The sequence below is a fragment of the Blennius ocellaris genome (genome assembly GCF_963422515.1).
Source record: "Blennius ocellaris genome assembly, chromosome: 11".
Lineage (NCBI taxonomy): Eukaryota > Metazoa > Chordata > Actinopteri > Blenniiformes > Blenniidae > Blennius > Blennius ocellaris.
In genome coordinates, this window is record NC_137660.1 from 12,260,659 (window position 1) to 12,283,900 (window position 23,242).

Consider the following 23,242-nt stretch of genomic DNA (forward strand, 5'->3'; position numbering starts at 1 on the left):
GGGGTAGGACGCCAGGAAAAAAGAGGGAGTGGGTGAGTGCAGGAGTCAGCCGAGCACGTGCCTCCTGAGGTCCGCTGGTCTCTGTCTGGGATCAGCCTGCCTCACCAGGCCCTGGGCTAGACTCCCATCATCCCCATACCCTGTCTGCTCCGGGCCAGACACCACCATGACCACTTGTATTGAGAGGCCTGACCACTATTGTGCCACAGTAGAGTACACAAACAAACTGCACAGACACACACCGGTCTGCTCTCCTGCCATTACATCGACTCATCAAGCCCACTGGGTTTAGTCATACCAAAGGCTTCCAGGGCAAGCAGCTCCTTCTTGGCTTTGGTTGGAGAATCTGGCAAAAGATATTTGCTCATTTGTCCCCACACATGTATGTGGTTTGGTAACGCTGCTAGGGACTGCGGCCCTAGTCTTTCTTACAGTTGAGCTTCAGCGCCAGCCAGGCCTTTCCTGGATAATGTCCTCCCACACAGTCTGACTATACGGCTTTTTGTTGTTCAAATTCAGCTGTTTACGTCCTTACAATGTGTTTTCTGCGTGTGTTTTGGCATGCTGCATAGACGAGCCAAATATGTGGGCATTGTTTCATCTTGCAAATTACTTAAAGTCAGTTTGAAGTGTTTCTGTGATTGAAATAGACTCTGTTTCTCATCTGACACACTGCTAAATTACACTAGATTGGAGTAAGTACAAAGTACTGGGTTTTTTTCTCTCTCTCTCTTTTCTTCTTTAAAGTTGGACAATAAGAAGATGCTTCCCTTTGTCTATATGTATGCTACTTTTTACCAAATTGTAGTGATTTCATATGTTCCTGAACCTATTCTCACCTTTTCTGCAGTGAATTTGTAGTTTTCTTGACCTCCAGGAGCCAAAGCTGTGTCGAGAGGGAATAGGAGACGAGTCAATGGATCGATATTTAAATTAGGTGATTCACTGTTATCAGTTAGCCAGCAGCAACATAAAAAATCTTCACATGTTTCATGATCAAATATTTTGATTTAAAGGGACATTTATTGGCTGAAGTGCTCACAGTAACTTTACTATGAGTGGTAATATAAGGTGGTTGACATATTGCTGACAATATTCTTACTTTACATGTTATAATCCTAATTTTACATTTGTTTTGTTATGCCTTTTACGTTACCCTCAAATAATTTGCTATATTGTGTCTTCATAACACTGAATTTCAGGGCAATATATATTCTTAGAATAGAATATGTATTAATCTTGATATCTACAATATTTATTACTGAAAGAAGGCATGTTGGATGAAGGTATATTGTTGCTCCATCCCAATCCTACCTTCATCCTAACATCCCAACACATCTGTTCCTTCTGGAATAATCTGACCAAATACCTTCAATCATTATTCCCTTTTATATTATTGTTGTTAAATATGTTATTCGTGAATCTCAGCTGACTGGATAAACTCTCAAAAGATAATGGCAGAGCATTTAGACTCAGCTGTGTTCAAGATGCTGCAGTGAGGCATTGTGTTTTATGAAGGTTAGGAATTCACTTCTTTTAATGTTTGTATTTGAGTACATTTCAGAACAAGCTCTCTGTGATCTGACTATTGTGCGAGTAAATATAAATGAGTGGAATCAGTGATTGTCCTCAAACGTGGCCCTGTCTTTTTCACGCAGCTAGAAAACACGTATCAAACACAGTGACACACACACACACACACACACACACACACACACACACACACACACACACACACACACACACTGCATTTCTTCCCTCCTTTCATGTCAACCACAGAGTTGACCCGCTGGCCTCTATTTCCTCTGAAGAGGATATCCCCCTTCAGATGAGCCTTAAAATCCATCAGAGCAGACGAGTGCAGACCCCGATGTGTGCGCCCCCTCCTCTGTTGACTTTGAAGAGCTGGGAGGCTTTGGCAGGACCCAGCCACAGTGATGATTGCAGTCTCATAGTTTGGCTGCTACCAACATGTTCCCAGCTATCTCTCTCTATCTGACGGCCCCCATGTTTGATGGAAAGTGAGGTTCTGGTTCGCTGATAAATGTAATTAGGAGTATGGTTGCTGGCACCCATGCCCATGGTCTTTAACTGCTGCTACCACCTCATTTCCCTCAACAGTTACTCTACCAACAAGGGATACACATGAAACTCCTACCTTTCCCATATTTCAAACTGACAAAAACAGCCGAAGCAGGTTGCCTTTTGATTAGGTTCGTATGCTATATTTTAAAGTAGAGATTTCCTTTTGTTCCATGTGAGTGCAGCCAGAGGACAAACTGGTAATATACCTCTCAGCTCCCGCTTGACAGATATCACTGGGTGAAAAAAAAAATACTGAATGTTACATTAGAAGTGGACTTTTCACAGGCAACCACCAGCCAAAGTAAACCAGCAAAGATAATTTTGTCAACAGAACTCTGTTTTTTAGCCAATATTGACAAGTCTAAATGACCAAAATCAGCTTTCTTCTAATGACTTTTTATGACTCCAGGCAATTCAAAAGTCATTATCTTTTAAGAACCATGGTACACCAAGTAAAATGATACTCATGGGATCGAAACATAGTTCACACATGTTTGCACTTTAAAGGACAATCTTTAGCGTAGCGTATTGCTGTTTGTTCAGTATTCCAGACATGCAATAGTCGTTGTAGAGGGAGAAAAACTGAGAGAGAGAGAAAGTGAGAGAGAGAGAGTGAGAGAGAGAGAGACACTTACAAATTATCCAAATGTGGCACCATTACTGACAGATGTAGAGCCACGTGATTGTAATTTGTTTTCATATCTATCAAATGTGAGGCTCTGCACTGAGAGATTGTTGGCATCAAATAATATAAATGCCAGGAGATGGAGAAATAATGGGGCACGATGAGTAGTCAAACTGTGGTGTGAGAGGAACCTGTGGAAAACCAAGAAATATAATACTTTTCCTCCAGAGTGAGTGCTGCACATAGCTGTGGTTTTTGTTACAGATCCATCAGCTGTTGTATCTCTTCACCTGCAGGACATACGCACCGCTCCAATAGCAAGCTGCCATCAGTTTTTCTCTTGAAAGTCACAAACATTGAAACCGATGTCAAACATAGAGATTGAAAAATTGGTCTTTAACTTTTACTTGGAAGAAACAGAAACGCAAATACCGTAACTAAAATAGTGTTTATTCCATAGAAAAAATACCTCATCCAATGCACACAGTAATAAGGAAAAAGTGGAAGTAAGACAAAAAATTACATGCCATCAAAAGATTATTGCTGAATGTGATCATAATATCCCTTAATGACCTCTCTATATGCATGCACTTTCGTTATGTTTTAAAAGATTACGTTTCTCCACATTTGTGCACCTTTGGTCGAGCTTGTCATCACAAAACAAAGTATAATGATCTTAAAAGCAGTGGGTAGCTTTTCCTCTCAGCAACTATGAAAAGTAACATTGTCAAGAACATAACATTAAAATTTCAACACTGACTGGTGTAACAAGACCAATGTGTACAGTGTTGACAATGGCTTTCTTAGTGTGTATCGTGTAAATCTGCTATCAGGCTTTCAAAACCAAAACTCTGAGACGAAGACGTGGACGTTGATGACGTTCTGGCCAGAGTCGCCTTGAGTTGTCAGGTTGCGCATCGACAGTTTCAGTACTGTTGTCACAGGACCAATCAGTGGCTTCACCTGACGAACAACACCTGAAGGAGACAAACATTCTTGGTCAGAGTTTTAGGGAAAAAAAGTACCTTAAACAACAAATGTATGTGATCAACAAAACAAATGTTCTGTCGTGTCACTGCTAAGTTCTTCTACTTGAAATAAGAGCCTTGTCTCTTATGGGAAACAGTGTCAGAGTGAGTTTGTTGTGTTTTCTATCACAGCCCTGCAGGGCTCTGCTATTTCCACTAGCTTAGCATTTTTCTTTGGCTGGCCATGAAGACCCAGATAAGTTACTGAACACATGTTGTCACTGTATGTGTGTCTGAACCGCCTCCATGAGAGATGTTTGAATTATTATCGGAGAGTTTTGACGTGCATAGTTACAGGAGCAGACTAGTTCCTGACACAAACAAGATCAACTGTGGTGAAGCAGTAGAATGTTTTGGTAGAACTTGTATGTTCATGAAATTAAGCATAAAATGAAAAGCATCTCATCAGATAAGGCTTTCTGTATATAGTTAGTTATGCTATTCATTATATAATAACTCTCTAATAAAACCCAAGAAACAATGAGAAAACTTGTGAAATGTGTTTATTGGAGAACTCATGAGAAGCATGTAAAGAGTATATGTGCAGCAAGGATGGTGCAGGTACATTTGTGAATTATTGGTATTTTGTGTTTCAGTGGCTTGTCAACTAATAGAAACACAAACGAATGTGATGGTTTGTAATGTGAATTTTAAGTTTTGTTAGCGTGATACTGGAGGGACACACTGGTGTTTTTTTTGGCATGTTTCTGAAAATTATATATTGTATGAATACATAAAATATATACTGGAGATATTATAATAGTTATTTAAATAAAAAAAAATCTGATATGCTCCATTAGTATCTTCCATTTTCCTTTAACAACACTGACCTTGGGCACGACATAGTGCAGCTAAACACATCCAGAGTCGCTGGTGTGGACTGAGTGGATGGTGTTGTGTTGTTAATAATCCACAGACAGTGTTGTCAACAGATTTCATTGAGACATTTCTTCTGTTACCGCTTAACACAAAGCAATATCTCTGTACAATGATTTGAGGAAATGATCTCGTTCCAGATCCCACAGGGTGTGCAGTGGTGGCACAGTGGTCAGCACTGACGCCTCACAGCTCGCAGCCTGGCTGACTGTGTGGAGTTTATAAGATCTCCCTGTGACTGCATGGGTTTTATTCAACTTCCTCATTCCACAGTGGAAATACTGGATCCTTCTAAGGACCCACAACTGGTTGTAGTCTGGGAGTATTTGGATTACATGACTGTTTGTTAGCATTTCAGCTTCTAAAACCTCTACTAAATCTAAAAAAAACAAACAAAAAAATCCATCCTAGTGCCTCAAGTCATAAATTGGAGTGTTGTGGGTGGTTCATCATTATTAAAAATATATATATATAAAAATCGTCAATCAAACATTATGCAGAAAATAAATTATAATCCATTCAATAAACAGGGCGAATTTAATGAATCATATTTTATTCTTGGTATTTCTATTTTCAAAGTGGTTGTTGCTACCACTAAAACATTAACTCTGGTGTACCTCAGAATAGAAGAGTACAGGAAATTACATTCATAAATGATGAATAAAATGTTTAAAAACAACATATAATACATCTTTTTGCTATTATATAATAGGAAATGAATACATTTGAAATGTGAAGAATAGTAACATTTACAACCCCAATTACAAAATGGTTGGGATAATGTAATTCAATAAATAAGGAAACTGATTAATGCCTTGTTTATTCATTTATGTTCAGGGGTATTAAAATACTTTGTTATGGTAATGGTATGGTATCCCACAGTGTCAACTGCTACAGTTCTTCAAGTGTTTGGATGAAGTGTGGGGGCAATAAGCTGATGGACCGGCCATGGCAAACATCGTGAACAAAGGCAATGTCATGGTAAAAACAAGTGGAAGAGCAGGCATGGTGAAAAAGGGCATTACGAAATTCCTATGGAATTCACTGCTTTTTAAGTGAACGTGCGATTAAAGGGGTAAAATGTCAGTGTTTATACAGGCTGTTAGTGAGCCTTTCCCTCACAGGCCTGGTGAGATGTCAGCTCCGCTCTGTTTGAACAGCTATTGCAGCACAATCAGTCCACTGTCCTCCTATCACACCTTCCACCAGCCTCTGTCTTTTTCCCACATCCTTGAGGGTTTTTTTTTTTTTTTTTGGTTTTTTTAAGTGTTCGAGCTTTTAATAGGATGACTCAAGAGTTTTAACTCAGCACAGATCACGACGATGACAGATCACTACCTCCATCCGTCTAAATTACGAGTCTCCTTTCTGTGGTACTTGTAAGAAAGCAGTAAAAGCCATTTGGTTGTCATTCACTACAGGACGAGTGATGATCCATTACACACCATTTGCTGGGCTCTTTGGGACACTAGCATTACAATGCCCCCCCACATTCATTCATTTTCCCTTTTTCTTCCTCCCCTCGCTTCCCTTGCTGAGGGGGGCCTGGTGTTTGTGGCACCATCACTGTGGCCCACAAGGCTAAATGAGTCCCATGTGTTTGATGGAGGGGAGCAGTCGCAGTCACGCAATACAGCCGTGGAGGCATTCCTCCAGGAATCCATCTTTAACTCTGGGAGGGGCCGGCTATAGGAACTTAAACTTGTGTGTCTCTCTTTCTCTCTGTCACTTTATTTTCCTCTCTCGTCTCGCTTCGAGTTAAAACTGAGGGTACACAGCAAACACGAGAAGATCTTGGCGATAAGTACTTGTAGGAGTGCGCAGTGGGGCCCTCTTCTAATGACATTGGCCTCTTGTTTTGGTGTTTTGAGAGTCTGTTGCATAGTGACACTGAAATTGTATGGGCCTGAGATTTTATTGTTTCCCAACCATGAGCACTGTCAGAGTCAATAAAACGTTTTGTTTAAATTTGAAAATGAATAACTGACATGGAAAAAGTAATCAAATATTGAGTTGGGAGATGAATTTCAGACATAAGCCAGTCACAACGGCCTATAATGCCAGGCTGACCATTGTAGGGTTCACTATTTGTCCCTGTACTGTAAACCAAACAGTCAGTTTAAAAGCATCTGTGTGGTTTCGAGCCAATACACAACAAAGATGAGTAAGATATCTCAGCGAGTGCATAATGGACCACCGCTAAGACAGATGGGATGAAGTTCACATGAAGTCTTTTCTTCGGTGAACAGTTCGGGTGGTCTATATCTAATGAGGACAGAACACTTTATGATCCGTCTCAATGAAGAGGATGTTTTCCTATGGGATGTTTTTTTTTTTTAAAGTTGTTTCTCTAAAGAGAAGCTCAAGAGTGCTCTCACAAAAATAAATTGCATCTACACTGACATTTATGGGGATATCTAAACGGGGCAATATGTGGAATGTGTTTGAGGTCCATTAGTGTTTTGTGAATTTGTTTGTGGTCTAATTAGCACATGCTGAAGACACAAATGTATTCTTAACAACACAAACTTTGTTAAACTGCCAGTCGCTCCTCCAAATCCTCTGAATTCACCATTTTGTATTTAAAACATAAATATATTCCTAAATTGTACTTGAAGATGCTGTCTGTTATTATCGCTAATCTGTAAAATCTTTTAGAAGGATCATAGTGCTTTTTGGCATTGTAGAAAACACTGCATTGATTGAAACTGTTTTATTGAACTTATATCTAATGTTTTTTTTTTGGGGGGGGGGGGGTTTGCACAGCCTTGAGGACAAGTAAAGGATAATTATGTTATTACACTATGGGCCCAATACTGCACGAAAGAGCTTGATGCTAAAGTCATATTACATGACCTCTTGGAAGCCTCAGTGAAATCCTAACATGATGACTCTGGGTTTCCGTGAGCTTCCCATCAAAAGCGCAGCGGTATCTTCAATGAGGGGAAAGCATCAGCTAACAGCTGGGCCTCAATGTGCTCACAGTGAACCTGAGGTGAAACCACAACCACATACTCATCTTTAACATTTCATCCTGGCTGGAAGGCAAAAAGCCACCAGCCTCATAGCAGGTTGACTTTGATTGGCCACCGTACCACCTGAGACTCATATAAATAAACACAGAGAAGGTTGTGAAATGACAGCTGACAATTTGCCCTGTGACTTGGTTGCAAAGGTCGTGTTTTCTGAGGCCGGGCATACTTAACCAGGAGCTCCAGTTGGAGTAGTACTCCAAAAGTTTTCGGCGTCCTTCCAACTCACTGAGGTATCAGCCACAGGGTGCAAAGGTGACACCATGAGCCGAAACAGCCACCATCAAACAAACAGCTGTACAATCTGTCCTTTTTCCAAAACATCCTACCACACAATAAAGTAGCCCTATAAGTAGAAAACAGCCTTAAATAAATGCATGCTAGTAGCACAGACACTGCCACAAAACAAAGTGAAGCAAATGCCAGGAGGCATTTGTCATCCTTCATGGCCACGAGGTCTGCAATATTGAAGGGTTACATGTAAACAGTACAATTTCGGGGTTTTCTGGTTTCTACAACTCAGCGAGGAAGTGTATGACAAAATCCAAAATGAACGGGTTTAACACCAGAGACAAATGAAAAGTATGCATTGGCCTCACCACAGTATTGTATAATGATATGCTGGTTGTGGTGCTATGCATGCTCACTGCAGCGAAACCGTTGGAGACAATCCAGGTGGTGCACAAAGTTCCAGTGAGCATAAAGGGTACAGGAGGGCATCTTTAAGTGTCATTGCAGCCAAAACTATGATGTGTTTTGTAATGTTTGCTGATGCACACATAGTGAAGTGCATAAAGAGTTTAGCACCGTTGGCATAAACATAAACAGAATGAGGAGGGGTTTCGTATTTATTCACTCTGTTTTTAAGTGCCTGGAAAAACTTCTCCTAAAAGTCCATAAAAGCAAGAAAACATGCCAAAGAAATTGATAAGTAGCTCCCTTGTGTCCTTATTAGTAAAGCGACCATTTTAGCTTTTGATAGCTGTCAGTGTGACTGAAATTGCCTGGCACAACAACAACCGTATGACGATCCAACCCCTCTGGGATCAGATTTTGTGTGTACAGGCTGGTCCACGGATGGCCGATCAGGTCAGGCTATCCAAACACAACTCTGTCCAGTCTGAGGGCAGGGTGGGCTCCAAGTGCACCCAGGTCTGAGGGGCCATCTGATATTTCAAGGTCAATTAACAGTCAGTCACCGTTAGTGATCAGTCAAACGGCCCATGGGTCATTGTTGGACAGTGTCAGTCGCTGGGCACTGACATCACTCTGATGGAGCTTTGCGGACTCGGTTGGTTCTTTTTTGGGACTTTTTCTTTTACCAGTTGTGGGACAGAACAGCTGAGATGACATAACATGCACCATTGTTTGAACCGCAACCTTTGCTCTATTTTACAAGTGACCTTTCAAAGCCAAGCGCCATAACTAAGATGCATAAAATAGACTGAGTGGAAAGGATATGAGTTGAAAAATGACTTTGTTTGTGACGTAAATCCAGATTCTTTATCATAGTCTAATTCTACATTTGTGTTTACTGATTTTGATTACATTTAAAGCGACATTTTCTATTTATTTTGGCATGTGAGTTTATGAACATTGACTAAAAAACAATATAAATTTTGTGAAATGAGTTGTAAACTAAACAACGTTTCATTTTCATGTGCCTCAAAGCAAAGATTAATGACACATATAAATTAAGAAGATGGCCAGACGGAGGAGGATAAGTGTACCGTGATGAATTATTGAGACAGTTTTATTGCAAGTAATATGTTCTATATGTGTTCTCACCAGCCTCCTTTTGACTGTGTATGCGATGTGTCTCTGTGAGCGTGACATCTCGGCAACACTATCTCTCCATCGGTACATTTGATTGTGGTGGACCACCCGGGGGGGGGGGGGGGGGGGGGGGGGGGTAGTATTGCGTGCTTCACTGTGGGGTCTCTAGGTTGGAGAAGACCCTGTTTTGATTAGCCGCACTAATCTCCAGACAAGGATTCCTCATGGGCTTGGCGCACTCTGGTGGGCTGGCCGCCGCCGCGTCGTGATTCATCTCCATGACAGCTCCTCAAACGAGAAGAGCTTGTTGTCAGCTTATCTCCATGGCTGTCCTCAGCTCCTCAGCGGCGCAGCCACAAGCCAGAGCCACAAGCTCCACTGGCTCGGGGAGTATAGTCATGTCTCACACAGTGGGCTCACATTCCACCGGCCTCTGTGGATGGCTGCACCAAAGACTGCAACTACCTGCACTGAGACAAACTGTCTATTTTGTCTTTATTTATCCATCTGCCTGCTGCCAGATTTGTGCCAGTAGCAGTGCAAAAAATATTTATTCTTTGGACTGGATATAAAGCGCAAAGCCATATTTTCCACCTGCCTTTAAAAAATGACTGGAATTTAGCTGTGGCGTCTTAGACTTGCAATTCTTCCAGAGGATAAGATTCATGGGGAGGAGACACTATATCATCTGTTGCTGTCCAGAAGGGAAAACAGAAATACTTCATAATAATATCTGTTTTTTCAACTCCCAAAAAAAAAACAAGACAGCAATGATTAGTAGTAAATCGAAACCTTCCATCACAAATAAGTACTCATGAGGAGGAATACTTCGGACAAAACAGAAAGTCTACTAAATGTGTGCTGACGGTTTAATCTAGATTTGGCTTCTTGGGGTATTTATCGTTACACACAGTGATCCAAGTAAGACAGCTGACTGAGGAGGACGCATAAGGCCGACAGTGATCACTCCATTTTCTATACCACTTTATTCATATCCATCTGATCCTGGACAACAAACAAACTATCTTTAACTATATTCTAGTCAAGCTCAACGCCAGTAGATTTTGTGATTGAGAAGTCTTTGAGAAAAAAAAAAAATTACATCTTTGTAATCTATAAATAATCAGCTTTGCATCCAAGCAAAGCTGAAGGTGTGCCTGCTAGTGATAAAAAAAAGACCAGTATATGACCTCACAGAGAGATAATGAGAGACTGAAACCACAAACATTTTATCAGAGCCTCATTGTATGTTTCAAGCAGAAACCGCATCAGAAATCTTCACACCACCTTGCAACCTGTTGCAAATGCAAAGACAGTGAGTGTTTCAGATGACGTAATGCATTCACCTATTGTTTACAAATGTATTGGGAGTAACGTAATGTGGTTGTTGTGGGAATCCAAAAGTGCGTGATTGGTTCTGATTATGTTTTCCAAGAGCTGAGCACAGCCTGTGTTTGCACGGATGCAGCAAGATTGTCAGAATTGTCGTGTAGAAGTGACAGTGCTGGTAAAGCCAGTGATGGATGACCATGTAACTCGGAAAGAGTGGTGTGGCTTATACACTGCGGTGTGCTGTCTGCCAGCACCGTATGCCTGTGTGTCTGTGCAAGTGTGTGTGTCCATGCATACAGTACATGCCTATGTGTGCAAACAACTGGTTTTAAAAAGAGAGAGAGAGCGAGAGAAAGTGAACGGAACGGAAAAGACTGTCAGCCAATCAAATCTTATAAGAATTACTTGTTCAAGTTAACAACGGATGCAGAGAATTACTAACTGCCTCCATTGTCCCATTCAATAATACAAAATATGGCCAAAAACAATGACCAAAGTTAGCTTGAGTTCACACACTTGTTCATTATTGGAGCCTCAATGTCTGCTACTCTTCACATCCCACCAAGCTGTAATACCGCTGTTGGAGACACTGGAGATCCTGGAAACTAAGCTTCCTTAAGTGACACGTCAGCAAGCCTCACACAATGGTTACACAACAGCAGCATCTGTGGGCCAAAGCACCAGCAGCACAACCCACTAAATAAAACCAAGAAGGTCTTCATTGCACTATGGACGCCACACTTCACGGCGAGTACTCAGTGACCAAAGGCTCCAGTGCACAGGGCCTCAATTTGGATATGTGATGGGCAACTGGTGCTAACATGCAAGAGCTGCATCCAATAAGCATCCAATGGGTTTGGGAGAGAAGTGGCTCTTCACAAACAGGCCTTTCATGTGGTCGTCAGTTTAAGTGCTCTAATGCTCGGCGAGACACTGAGGCCTAGTGTGGGGAAATGGAACAATACATTTAACCACATGAAGCACAGCGCCCAGGATTACTCCTGCACATATTTTCTCTCTTTCCTTTCTCTCTCTCTCTCTTCCATTGAATTACTGTCTCCCACTTTGTATTTCTCTCTCTACACTTTTATTCTCCATCTCTCCTCGCTCTCTCTCGCGCGCACACACACACACACACACACACACACACACACACACACACACACACACACACACACACACACACACACACACACTACTTCTGCAAATGAGTGCCGCTATAAACAAGGAATTTCTCCTAAATCCTCTTCATACACATACACCCAGACACACACAGTAGATGATATATTACAAAACAAGGCTTATCACTCGTACAGAATTACACCATTGTGCATTCCAACTCAAACATACCATTATAAGATGTGCAATATAATTACGACTGCTTTTACAGTGATTTACGAGAATTATTGCTGATGATAAAGATTTCTCTCCCATGTCTTTGTCTGGACCGGGGTGGATTTGATAAGCACACATCTGTTTCTGCAAGTGCACATGAGAGAAACACTTGCGTGCTCCGACAATCCTGCCTTAACTGGTGACAGACACTCTCTTTCTCTTTCTCTTTCTCTCTCTCGCTCTCTCTCTCATTCTTGTGCAGACAGATGTGCATACTGACAGGCAATCCCTTCATCCATCACTGAGAGGAAGAAGAGGACGTTGAAGCAGAAAGTGTCCTTCCACTGCCACCCTGCCTGCATATCAGCACACAACCAAAACAAAAACACCTCGGCAGGCCCAACAATGTGTCATCTTTGTGCTGAGTACACCCTCATCCCTCCTAGGGCCAATGCTGAGTTCAGCGGTCCCACAGGCGAGCAGCAGCCTTGGGTCACCACCACACTAAAGATTGGGAAAGGCTTCCACCCCAACACGTGTTGTTGTTACACATCACTGGAGCTGTTATCTGCTGCTCCCACCCTAAGTAGTGCAGAGCTCCGTTTGCATGGTGGCCATCACTGAACAGGTAGTTCTACTATTCTGACGGCTGCAATCGCTCATGCAGACATGAATATAAATACGCAAGTGTAGATTTCTGGTACAAATTCCTGCACATTCAAGCCGCCATAGCGTATTGTGGAAAGTAATGATCTTAGGGATACGCACAGCCGTGGATAAGTGAATTAAATGGTACTTTGTTGAACCACAAGCTTGTGAAAATTGATGCCAAATATTTGGAGAGACAGAAACAGGCTTTCGCCTGTCTCACAGACCCACTCGGAGGACAGCTCTCCAAAGACGCAAACACACGAGAGCCCCCGTGAAGACGATGACAGCTACATGATGCCACCATGCTGCACAGATCATAACAAGCTGTGTCAGATACACTCAAGTCAAGGAGTGCAGGCATCTCATGGAATATTTTTTGTGCCTTTTTTTTTTACATTGTCAATGCAGACATGTGAGTTTGATTTGTCATGAAGTTGATTTATACTTGAGAAGGAGAAACAAGAAGAAACGGAAACGTAATGTCCAGTCGTGTAAGCTGTTCGATGATAAGGTTTGTATGTTGAAGTGCTATTGTCAAAAATTGCATGAGGTTGGTTTATCGGGCCTTTACAAGTGATAAGAAAAAAATATTGCACTCACCCACATACATCCCATTCTCTACTCGCTTGATGATGTCGAAAGCATTCTCCACGTTGCCTTCCAGGATGTCAAACTTGACGTCGTAACTGCCTAAGTGATAGGACCCGTAAGCCGGCACTGTTGTTCTCAGAAAAACAATTTCTGTTGGAAGATAACAATTAGACACAGAGAGCATTCAGAGTCTAAATCCTCATAATGACACTGGGATTGTACAGTGAAGTCTGTTCCAGCTCCTCCTTTTCCTACTTTTCCTTCTTTCCAAGAGGTAGACAATAATATAGGAGAAGGGTCTGTGTTTGTTGTGAACTGAGAGGGTCATGGAAAGGTTGAAGCTTTTCAGTACTGTTGCCCAGCTAAAGGGCCTCGAGAGCTTTACACCAAAACGGGGGACTTATGAGAAATGACAAGAGCTTTCTCTCTATGACGTTGAGCATGAGTGTGTCTGAAACGCGCACTGTTCGCGGGCCAGTAGACGCTTGTCATCTGTCACTGCCTGCAAATGATTATTACGGTTACTTGTATGTAACCAGTACAGCTATTACTCTTTGATGAAGGTCAGCCAAACCTGGACTGCACTGAAAAAGAAAAATCACAGAACAGCTCATTTTGGCGTTGAGGGGCAGTCATACCGATTCTGAAAACTATAGGGAAAAACAGCTGATGGCAATTCAAAGATTTGAAATAGTAAAGTAAAGGGGGGTAAGAGCGGCACAACAATGACATTTAAAGATGAAATACTGTCAAAATATCTTTAAGTTGTTGGTTTTAAAAGGGTTTTTATTTTATACGAAGCCTCATCCTTGAGTATGGGTATGAGGATGAAGGGAGTCTACATGTGGCCACTGAATTGGGTGATACAATCTATTCCCACCACACTTTAAACTAAGAATAATACACGTCCATAAAAATTGATTTTAAACCAATACAGGCTGCCAGCTCTTATGTGATGAGAATGAAACTTCTGCAATTCACTGGAGACTCTCATGTCTACTACTTGTCAGGCAGCATCTGCCCAGCATTTGTGTTTTTGGTTGAATGCCGGACATCCTGTTTCAGTCAAAATATAATTGTAAATGGTTGTCATATTTGATGAAAGACATTTTCTTGTGTGTGCTTCGATGATTTTCTTGTGATCAATAAGGCAGGTGTTTTTACCTGCCTGAAACAGTCAGATGTGTTTAATTTTTATTTGTATTTGTTATCTTTACATTGCATGGTTAAAAGGTGTTTCCAATGCTCAAGTGAAAGAATTAGTTTTAACCTAATAATGTATCTATTGTCAAACTATACAAGGAAGACTACATGCTAAGAAAAGCATCCCACTCTTGACTCATTCAAATATCTGATACCCCTAATGTGATCATATGGACACTGATTTCAAATGGAAAATGTAATAAAAACGATTGTAATATACAAAGAAGTAATTTCTTGATATTTTGGGGAATATTTGCCAAAGCTATCAATTATTAGAAAGGCTCAAACCATTTTTTTTTGCTCAGTCACTGTACATTGTAAACTTCCAAAAGTTACAAGCCACTCAGCATCTTCAAAAGCTGCAGCTTTTTTTGTTGAGAAATTAGGTTATCTCATTAAAGTTGATTACACTGTCACCATTTATCCCCCAAATGAGATTTAGAATCAGTAAAATGTGAATGATGGCAGTTAAAATATTACCTACTGATCTATTTATTTTTTGACCTTGATGGTTCGACTGACCATCGAGGATCAGTTACAGTTACATGACCATACATAAAGTCTAAATTAGCCTATTTGTTTTTGTCATGCAGCTGGGATAGCAAACATGTTCAGTATAGTTATTGTGACTGACTGTTATTTCATTAATCATTATGAGGGTGGAGCATTTTTGCAGTCAGTGAAGTAATATCATGACCTTCCACATCTGCATTTGGCGATTTGGTGGGTGTTCATGTCGAGCCCAGTCTGTATGATGTACTGAGGGCCTTATATGCATTATGGGTTAAAACAGGTTTCGGTTGTTGTGTATGACTACATGCATATATACTGAGATTTAGTTGTACTTACCCTCTGGCTGCGTGAAATCTCTGAAGGTAGGCAAGGAAATAAAGGTGTGGGACACGGAGTGCGTGGGGTCCAGAACACAGGCGATGTCGTTCGGCTGACAGGACTTCATACAGCGAATGGTGTCAGAGCGTTCAAGCCTCGCCGTTCTGAAGAAGAGAGCAAATATACACACACCCACAAAAAACAGAAAGAAAACGCACGTGCTCACACACAGACACACATTCACACAGACGGCCTTTGACCTTTAGGTTCTGTCTATTTAAAGACTTCAAAGACAACCACCTTTGGTTTCTAACGCGCACAATAACAGGGCATCGTTGTGTGCAGCCCCTGCAAGAACTCAGTGGGACAACTCCAATGGCCGCTGCACAAACAACCGTTGAACAAGACAGCGGGGGCACTGGATTTAGCACTCAACATCAAAAACAATCAAACTCTATGTGGTTTGGAAGGATAATAAACCAACAATGGCCAAAGCACAAGGGGCAGCCAACATTTTGTAGCTTGTGGAGACTCGCTGCCATTGATGCTTTTCTGACGTGCTATTTCAAGCTGTGTGGGAAATGAATTACTACACTCACAGAGAATGATCCACAACCTGCTCAGGAAAATATTTGGATTTGCTGAGCATCCCCAGCTTCACATCAGATAATCTCTTGAGGAGGATTTATGAGGCACGGGAGTGTTCTAAAAGACTCCTAAATTGTGAGCACCATGACGAGACAACTCCCCAGTGACTCCCCAGGGCAGCTCTCATCCTATTATTTAGAACTTTGTTTATTCCCCGGACTAATCAGTGACAGGTCAGATGGAATGGAGGGCCTCTGTCTCAAGCTAACGCCACCTGAAGCGTCACTATTCACCACCTGTCGGCTTCATAAGACGCTGAGAGAGGTTTCAAAGGCATTAACAACCACATATATCAGGAGGTCTTTGAAACAATAGGGGCAACTTTTGAACACCAAATGAAAGCCTCGATTATGACATTCAAGACATTAAACTCAACTTCTGCCTTCATAAAGGAGACAAGTCAGTACACAGTTATACTGGGTTATGAAAACATTGAAGTTGCCATGTATAAGTCTAGTTAATGTGCATGGCAGCCATATAGCCACATTGTGAGTCATGAGCCGTGGATATCTGGCGCACCTCAGGGGACCTATCTGGTGCAGCTCAAAGCCCAGGGCCGGCTTGGGTTGCAGGACTCCTTTCATGGAGAGTGAGAAGAGAAGCCCCTGACAAAAAGTCAAGCCACCACTGGGTAGGGGCTTGTAATTAGCAATTAGCGGGTGGGTCCAAGTTTTGCTACGGCCCAGGCCAAACCCACAAAATGTTCTCCGAGTTTATAATACCATGGCCTGAGCTGCAGAAAGACCCATGCGGGGCTCTGGAGGACGAGGTGAAAGCTGCCGGGGTAGAGAGCAAATTTACGAGAAGATAATGACCCAGGGTGAACTGCCCCTTTACACAGACACAGGCACTTCAAAGCAGGGCCAGCAACTGAAGGTAATTACAGCTCCCTGTGTGTTGGTGCATCTGCACCCAAAGAAAACTCTCTGTCCTGTGTGTATGCTCAGTGTGTGTGTGTGTGTGTGTGTGTGTGTGTGTGTGTGTGTGTGTGTGTGTGTGTGTGTGTGTGTGTGTGTGTGTGTGTGTGTGTGTGTGTGTGTGTGTGTGTGTGTGTGTGTGTGTGTGTGATCCACATGCGCAGGAACATACGCATGTCTTCCTCCTCATCTCCCCATGCCTCACGTGGCCCAACCCAGGAGAAAAACCCCAATACTTTCATACCAGAAAGAAAAACAGACTTTTTGGATGAAAGTCCTCTGGTCAAGCGTAGGCCTTTTTATTTTTTTGGTAATTATTATTTATAGTCGGCACATTGATAACGCCCCAACACAAACACTGCAGGGCATCATTCATTTTGCGCGCGGTGATGTTGCCGTACCACAAATTGTTCAGACCACCGGCCAGAGCCCAGAGCCCCATAACTCAATGTCAGGGGGGGAAGAAAAAACTCCAGCACACCACTATGCTCTTATTTTAAGGAGATCCCCACGAGGGACCAAGTGCATCCTTACTAGCCTGACAGCTCAGGACAGGAGGAACCTAGGACATCTGAATTTACAGTTATTATAAGCCACAGCCCTTGGGCAGCAGCCTCACAGCATGTCAGACTATTTATATTCTCTCCTGCTGGTGCACATTTCCCCCTTTCTTGCCACTGCATCCCATCGCGTGTCACTTACTCAGCCTTCATTTGGATTATCTGTCTGCTTTGGGGTTTACACCCGCAGTATGCAGTGGAAATCTGTGCAGTTCACATTAAGCCCAAAATGTAATGGGAGCTAAGGAGATGTGCATGAAAATAACTGACACAGAAAGATGTAGTTGTGGTGTGCACTAACTGACGTCCAGGAAGCAGTGGGAACAATGCATTAGGCCGTGCCTGGTCTATGACTGGAATTTGTTGGTATGGAATTACCTTATTGGAAATATATATAGAGTCAATTTGAACAATAACTCCAAAACTGTAATGTTTCAAAATGGCCAAAATGTACTTATATCTTTATAATATTACTAATAATATTACTGGAAAACCTCAACATTTTTCAGGAAACAATTATAAAACTACCCAGAATATTGTTGTACTTACTTTCTAGTCTTATGGCACCACATTTTTTGATCAGATCACAAACTGTTCTGGGGTTTGATTTTATACAAAACTACATTTCTTTGTTGCTGAAACTATTGAAACTATTATAAAAGTATGTGAAGGAAATCTTCATGCTTCTGTCTATGATTGGGACCTCACATTCCAGCTACTCCATTTGCTGTATTTGATTAAACCTCACAATACACCACTATCAAAAAAAGAAAATGGATTTGATTTGCACATGTGTTTTTTCTATTTCAGTTTTAATAGAAAACTGTTCATCCAACACATAAACCATAAAGCGCTGCAACACGTCAGACTCTATCATGCAACCGTCATCAAATTACACTCAGTTGTAGGCAGACTTGGGTTGTTACCATTTGATGATTTACCCTGACCTACGACGCCACCTGCAGTTCTGTCTATTACAATGCCTTTGCACCAAAATACATTCAGCTGGATCTAGTTTATACTGCTAAATCATCTTTAACTCATTGTTTAAAAAAAAAAAATGGATTATGAGAAATGCTACAAAACTACATGCTGTGCTTTTTTTAATTTCATATTTTGTGTCATGTATGTATTCAAGCTTAAAAATGATGTGTGATGAACAACAAGCATTTGCTTTGGGACTTACATGAGATACTAAAGTGATGCAGACTCCCCTCCTAGTAACAGATTGCAGAAAAGGGGCTTGGAATAACAGTTAATTTAAAAGCATCTAGAACAAAGGTCAGCAACCGAAATGACCAAAAGAGTCACTTTAACAGAGTTTAGTAAAGTTTGTCTCCAACTGTAAACTCTATTTGATTTTCGAAATAATAACAATTCAACTATTTTACGTATACCTTTGAGCATATAGACTAGCTATATTTACAAAAACTATGTTTTATGTTGCATGTATGAATTTCCAAGACATTTAGGCATTTTCACTATTTTCCTCATTACTAATTTATTAATTGCCAATTTTCTTTTCATAGGCAAATGAGTTTGTTGATTCAAATTAAACTCTAATTGTCTTCCTAAGCTTCAATTTATCCCAGGTTAACTAACGGAGATGAGGGGAAATGTACTGGTCATGCACAGATGCAAAACATATTTTAGTTGACAATACTGATCCATTCTATCATTGTAGAGTCATCTTAAACCACAAGATAAGAATCCCTTTATAAGATTGTGTGAAGAGCAACAAAATTAAAAAATAGATTTCAAATAATAATTATAAAACGCAACACTACAGAGGAGCCACATAAACTCCTGGTTGCAGACCCTTGAACTAAACACACTGGAGATTCAAGAAAATCCTGAATTATATTTGTATTTGCAATACAAACTTTGCAGCATATGGTCATCTAAACTGCACCATCATGCTTTACTATAAATGTTAATTACTCTGCATGAATTTCTTTTTTATGGGCGAGATTTTGCAGTTAATATGGCACATCATTTTGAAGACTGTCACATCCTCTGTGAGCCTTTGTGCTTATTCTAACAGGGGGTTATAAGGTACTCTGGGTGCATCTTGCGTGACAAACACCAGTACTTTCGCCAGGTGTGTGGTCACTGTGCCATAGCGGCGCAGTTTCAGCTCCACAGAAAGGTCAAAGTCATGTGGCCAGTTAATGAGCTTTGCCACCGACATCACGCCACCAGTAGCCATCCGCTCTGTCTTGAAGAACCCGCCCTCGTTGCCAGAGGTGATAGCAATCTGGATGTCGTCCCCAGGCACGGTATGGGAGGGGCCCATGCGGAAGATGTTGGTGAAGACGGGGATGTTGGTGGGGAAGGTGAGGTAATAGTAGGTTATTCTCAGGGGCATGGTCAGGCACTCGACAGACTCATTGCAAAGCAAGCGTTCGCATCGACTGCAAAAAGAAGAGAGTGGGGATGGGGTTGGGGCAGGGCAGGACAAGATGGAACAAAACAAGCACAAAGAGAAAGAAAAAGAGAGACCAGGAGTGAATTCCATGTGTCGTGCATGGCATGCAGTGAAAGAAACATCACTTTCAGCAGCATAATGCCAGTTAGGCCCTCTATGAGATCATGCAAGAAATCCTGCCACTGATTCCTCCATACAAGGGTGAGGATGCACAAACTCAACTTGAATATGTGTCAAACTTCAAATTTAAAATGGATTCATATGCATTTCAACAAAACATGCTACAGTCAAATCTACGATGAAGTCATTCCAGCACTGGGCATGCTGGGCATGCAGGGGAATGATCCATGTGGGTGGGTATACAAGTTGTTGTTGTATGTCAACTCTGATGATGACCATTAAAGTATTGTTATGAAGATGTTCCTCTGTGGGTGTATTGTCAATGGTTAATACTAGAATTCTTCATGTACTTGATCACTCATTTTCTAAGCTTTTTTATATGTTTTGTTATGTTTAAAAGTTATGACCCCGTAGGGATGATTTACTAAGATCTTGTGCAAAAACTTTACAAATTGCATGTTCGTGCAAACAGATTAAACTTTCTGTTTCATCAACTGTGAATAACACTATGAGTGACATCAAGCACAAAGAGGAGTATTTAAATGAGGGTTTTAGCAAGCTTTAATGATCTGCTATAAACAGCAATGGATGTCAAGTCAAGAGCCCCCACAAGCACAAAAAAATTGATATTATGGTATTGGTGAAGGACGTTATCAACCACATCTGACCACTACTTAAAATAAATCTTCAAAAAAACAAAACAAAACCTGAAAATAAAAAAAACCCAGTCACAAAATCAAATTTTTGCATTAACAGAGACTCATAAACTCCAAAAACATAAGTCGTGAGCCAGCTGAAAACACCTCTCTCACCACAATAACTGTTCGACTCTAAGAAAGGTTGAGCTGGTTTGCGTCACCTTTTTATATGCATTGAATCCTGATGAAAAGAAGTCATAAAGAACACTAATGTTTTCAAACGTAGTGTATCACATTGTACAAAAATCAAATAACTTATATTCCTCCAGGAGACGATTCTGAAGTTGCACATTTATGATATGGAAAAAGCAAAATGAAAGTGTGCATCGTTTTACAACATCTGTCAGACACTATCCGTAATGCAACCCATCAGCAGATTGTCTTCCACATGTTTGCACCTGTTTTTATTTGAGTAAAGCTTCAATAAGTCAGGCCAATGGCCTCGTCAGCAAAATGTGCACGATATAGACACAGACATAGACACAGATCAGATACTCACGTCTCTCCAACACGACGGTAGTTGCTTGGACACTCGAAGGACAGACATCTGAATCCTCCCTGTACGTTGAAGCAGCTCTGATTCTCACCGCACGTGTGTGTTCCCGCCACGCATTCATCAATATCTACAAGACACAGAGTGTAGAAAAGGTTCTGAGAAAATCCATTGACAAAAAAAAAAAAAAAAAGGTGCTACAAGTGGCCAGAAGGGCAGCGTACCCTGGCAGCTGCGTCCATTTACTGCCAGGGTGTATCCACTGACAGGACAGGAGCAGTGGAAACTGCCAGGGGTGTTGTGACAGCGATAGGAGCAGATATGGCCTCCTGTGGGTAGGGCACACTCATCGATGTCTAGAAAGGTGAGAAAAACATTCACAGAGTTATTCATTTTATCAATAGAAAAGTAAAGTATACATCAGACATAAAAGGGATTACAAAACGAGGATCATTATCACTCATGAAGTTGGGCTGTGACACTCAATATGTACAGAACTCTGGACCTCCAGGCCTCTTCTTCACATATCAGCACGATGTATATTGTGGCTTAAACGGCCATACAACACAAAAGTTAAACATTTCCATGCATGTTTGCCTATTATTTGAGTTGAATTGTACCTTCACAAGTCATGCCGTCTATGTCGCTGAGCTGGTAGCCACGGCGGCAGTAACACTGGTAGGAACCGTACACGTTGGCACATTCCTGGCTGCATGGGTTGCTTTCACACTCATTCAAATCTACACAGAGAAAATATGAGATCAAATCACACTGAACCTCATCTGTTCAATTCACAGATGTTTATTAATTGAGGGAATAGTTTATGATTGGGGCAGTGTCTGCTCTTAAGAGCAGATTTGGTGAAGCCATAGTGAGGCCTGGCTGCAGTCACCATGGGGCATCTCCTTTGTTAAACTGCTGAAGGTTTAGGGTGCTTTATGACCTTAATTTCTCTTTACCCCTCATTTGAAATATATATATATATATATATATATATATATATGTGTGTGTGTGTTGCATTGGCATGTGATCAACTGTATGTAGCTCTCCTTTAGTGTGTCCTGTCCTTTCTCTCTTTACCTTCTTTTCTTTCAGGATTGTTGACTGTGAAATTGCAGGGTTTTTTTTAAAGTGAGCTCCCTATCAAAACCAATCTGTTGAGTGTGGATAGATTTGCTCACTGGTATCAATTTGTTTTTTATTCTCTGTCATGCCCTTTGTACTCATCCTCTCCCCTAACCCTAACCAGTGACATGTTCATATGGGATTATTAGGTTTTTCTCTGTATTTAATTTTTTTTTATTATTAGTATTATTATTATTATTTATGTAGTTGTACCATGGAGCCGATTAAGTTGTATGGAATGAAACCGGAGTGAATTGAAACATTCATATGCAATGTTAGCTAAAATCACCTTGGACCATTTCCTTTGTAGAGACCTGAAAACTTGTCAATATTACAAGCCAGTGTGATTATGTGCATCAGTCCTGTAGTCTCTGGTCTTTCCTCCCTGTCCTTTCTCGACGTACCTTCCTCAAGTCTGTAATGTCAAGCGTGTGAATAATCCCTGATGTCCACTTGTTTGTATGCTTGTAAATTTTTTGTCTCATCATTTTCCCTCCCATCATCCCCAGGCATTTCTTGCACTATGATAGTCTGGTGACCTGTGCAAATGTGTACCCTGCCTTCACTCATTGTCAGCTGGGATCGCCTCCAGCATCTCCAGACGGTGATATTGTCATTTGAAATGCGGCTTTGAAAACAGCTACGATCGCTGTATACTCTGGATACATATTTCATATTAAAATAGATGTCTGTCATAGTGATGGACACACAGGTTGCCAAAGAAATATCGGTACTGGACTATAATGACTACCATCAGAGATCCAGATGGAGAATAGAGGAAATAAAAATGGAAATATGTCCGGGACTTCATATTGAAATCCCTCAGCTGTGACTCCAATCGAGACCAAAAAGCTGTGAAATTCAAAAAAACAACTTGTTTTATCATTT

General features: G+C 41.2%; 1 protein-coding gene across 2 annotated transcripts in view; it reads right to left on the reverse strand.

Annotated features, from left to right (window-relative positions):
- Positions 1 to 3,167: 3,167 nt before the first annotated feature.
- fbln1 (fibulin 1) overlaps positions 3,168 to 23,242 on the reverse strand; it is a 32,660-nt gene continuing 12,585 nt past the window's right edge. The window contains exons 12-17 of one of the 2 annotated variants that reach the window (XM_080504678.1): positions 21,850 to 21,969; positions 21,454 to 21,585; positions 21,236 to 21,359; positions 15,384 to 15,529; positions 13,341 to 13,481; positions 3,168 to 3,687 (exon numbers count right to left, since the gene is read on the reverse strand). In XM_080504678.1, coding sequence (XP_080360804.1) covers positions 3,548 to 3,687; positions 13,341 to 13,481; positions 15,384 to 15,529; positions 21,236 to 21,359; positions 21,454 to 21,585; positions 21,850 to 21,969 — 803 coding nt within the window. In that variant the 3' untranslated portion in view covers positions 3,168 to 3,547. Of the gene's footprint in view, positions 3,688 to 13,340; positions 13,482 to 15,383; positions 15,530 to 17,849; positions 19,905 to 21,235; positions 21,360 to 21,453; positions 21,586 to 21,849; positions 21,970 to 23,242 lie in introns of those variants that run through there. The other variant, XM_080504679.1, reaches the window with a different exon arrangement.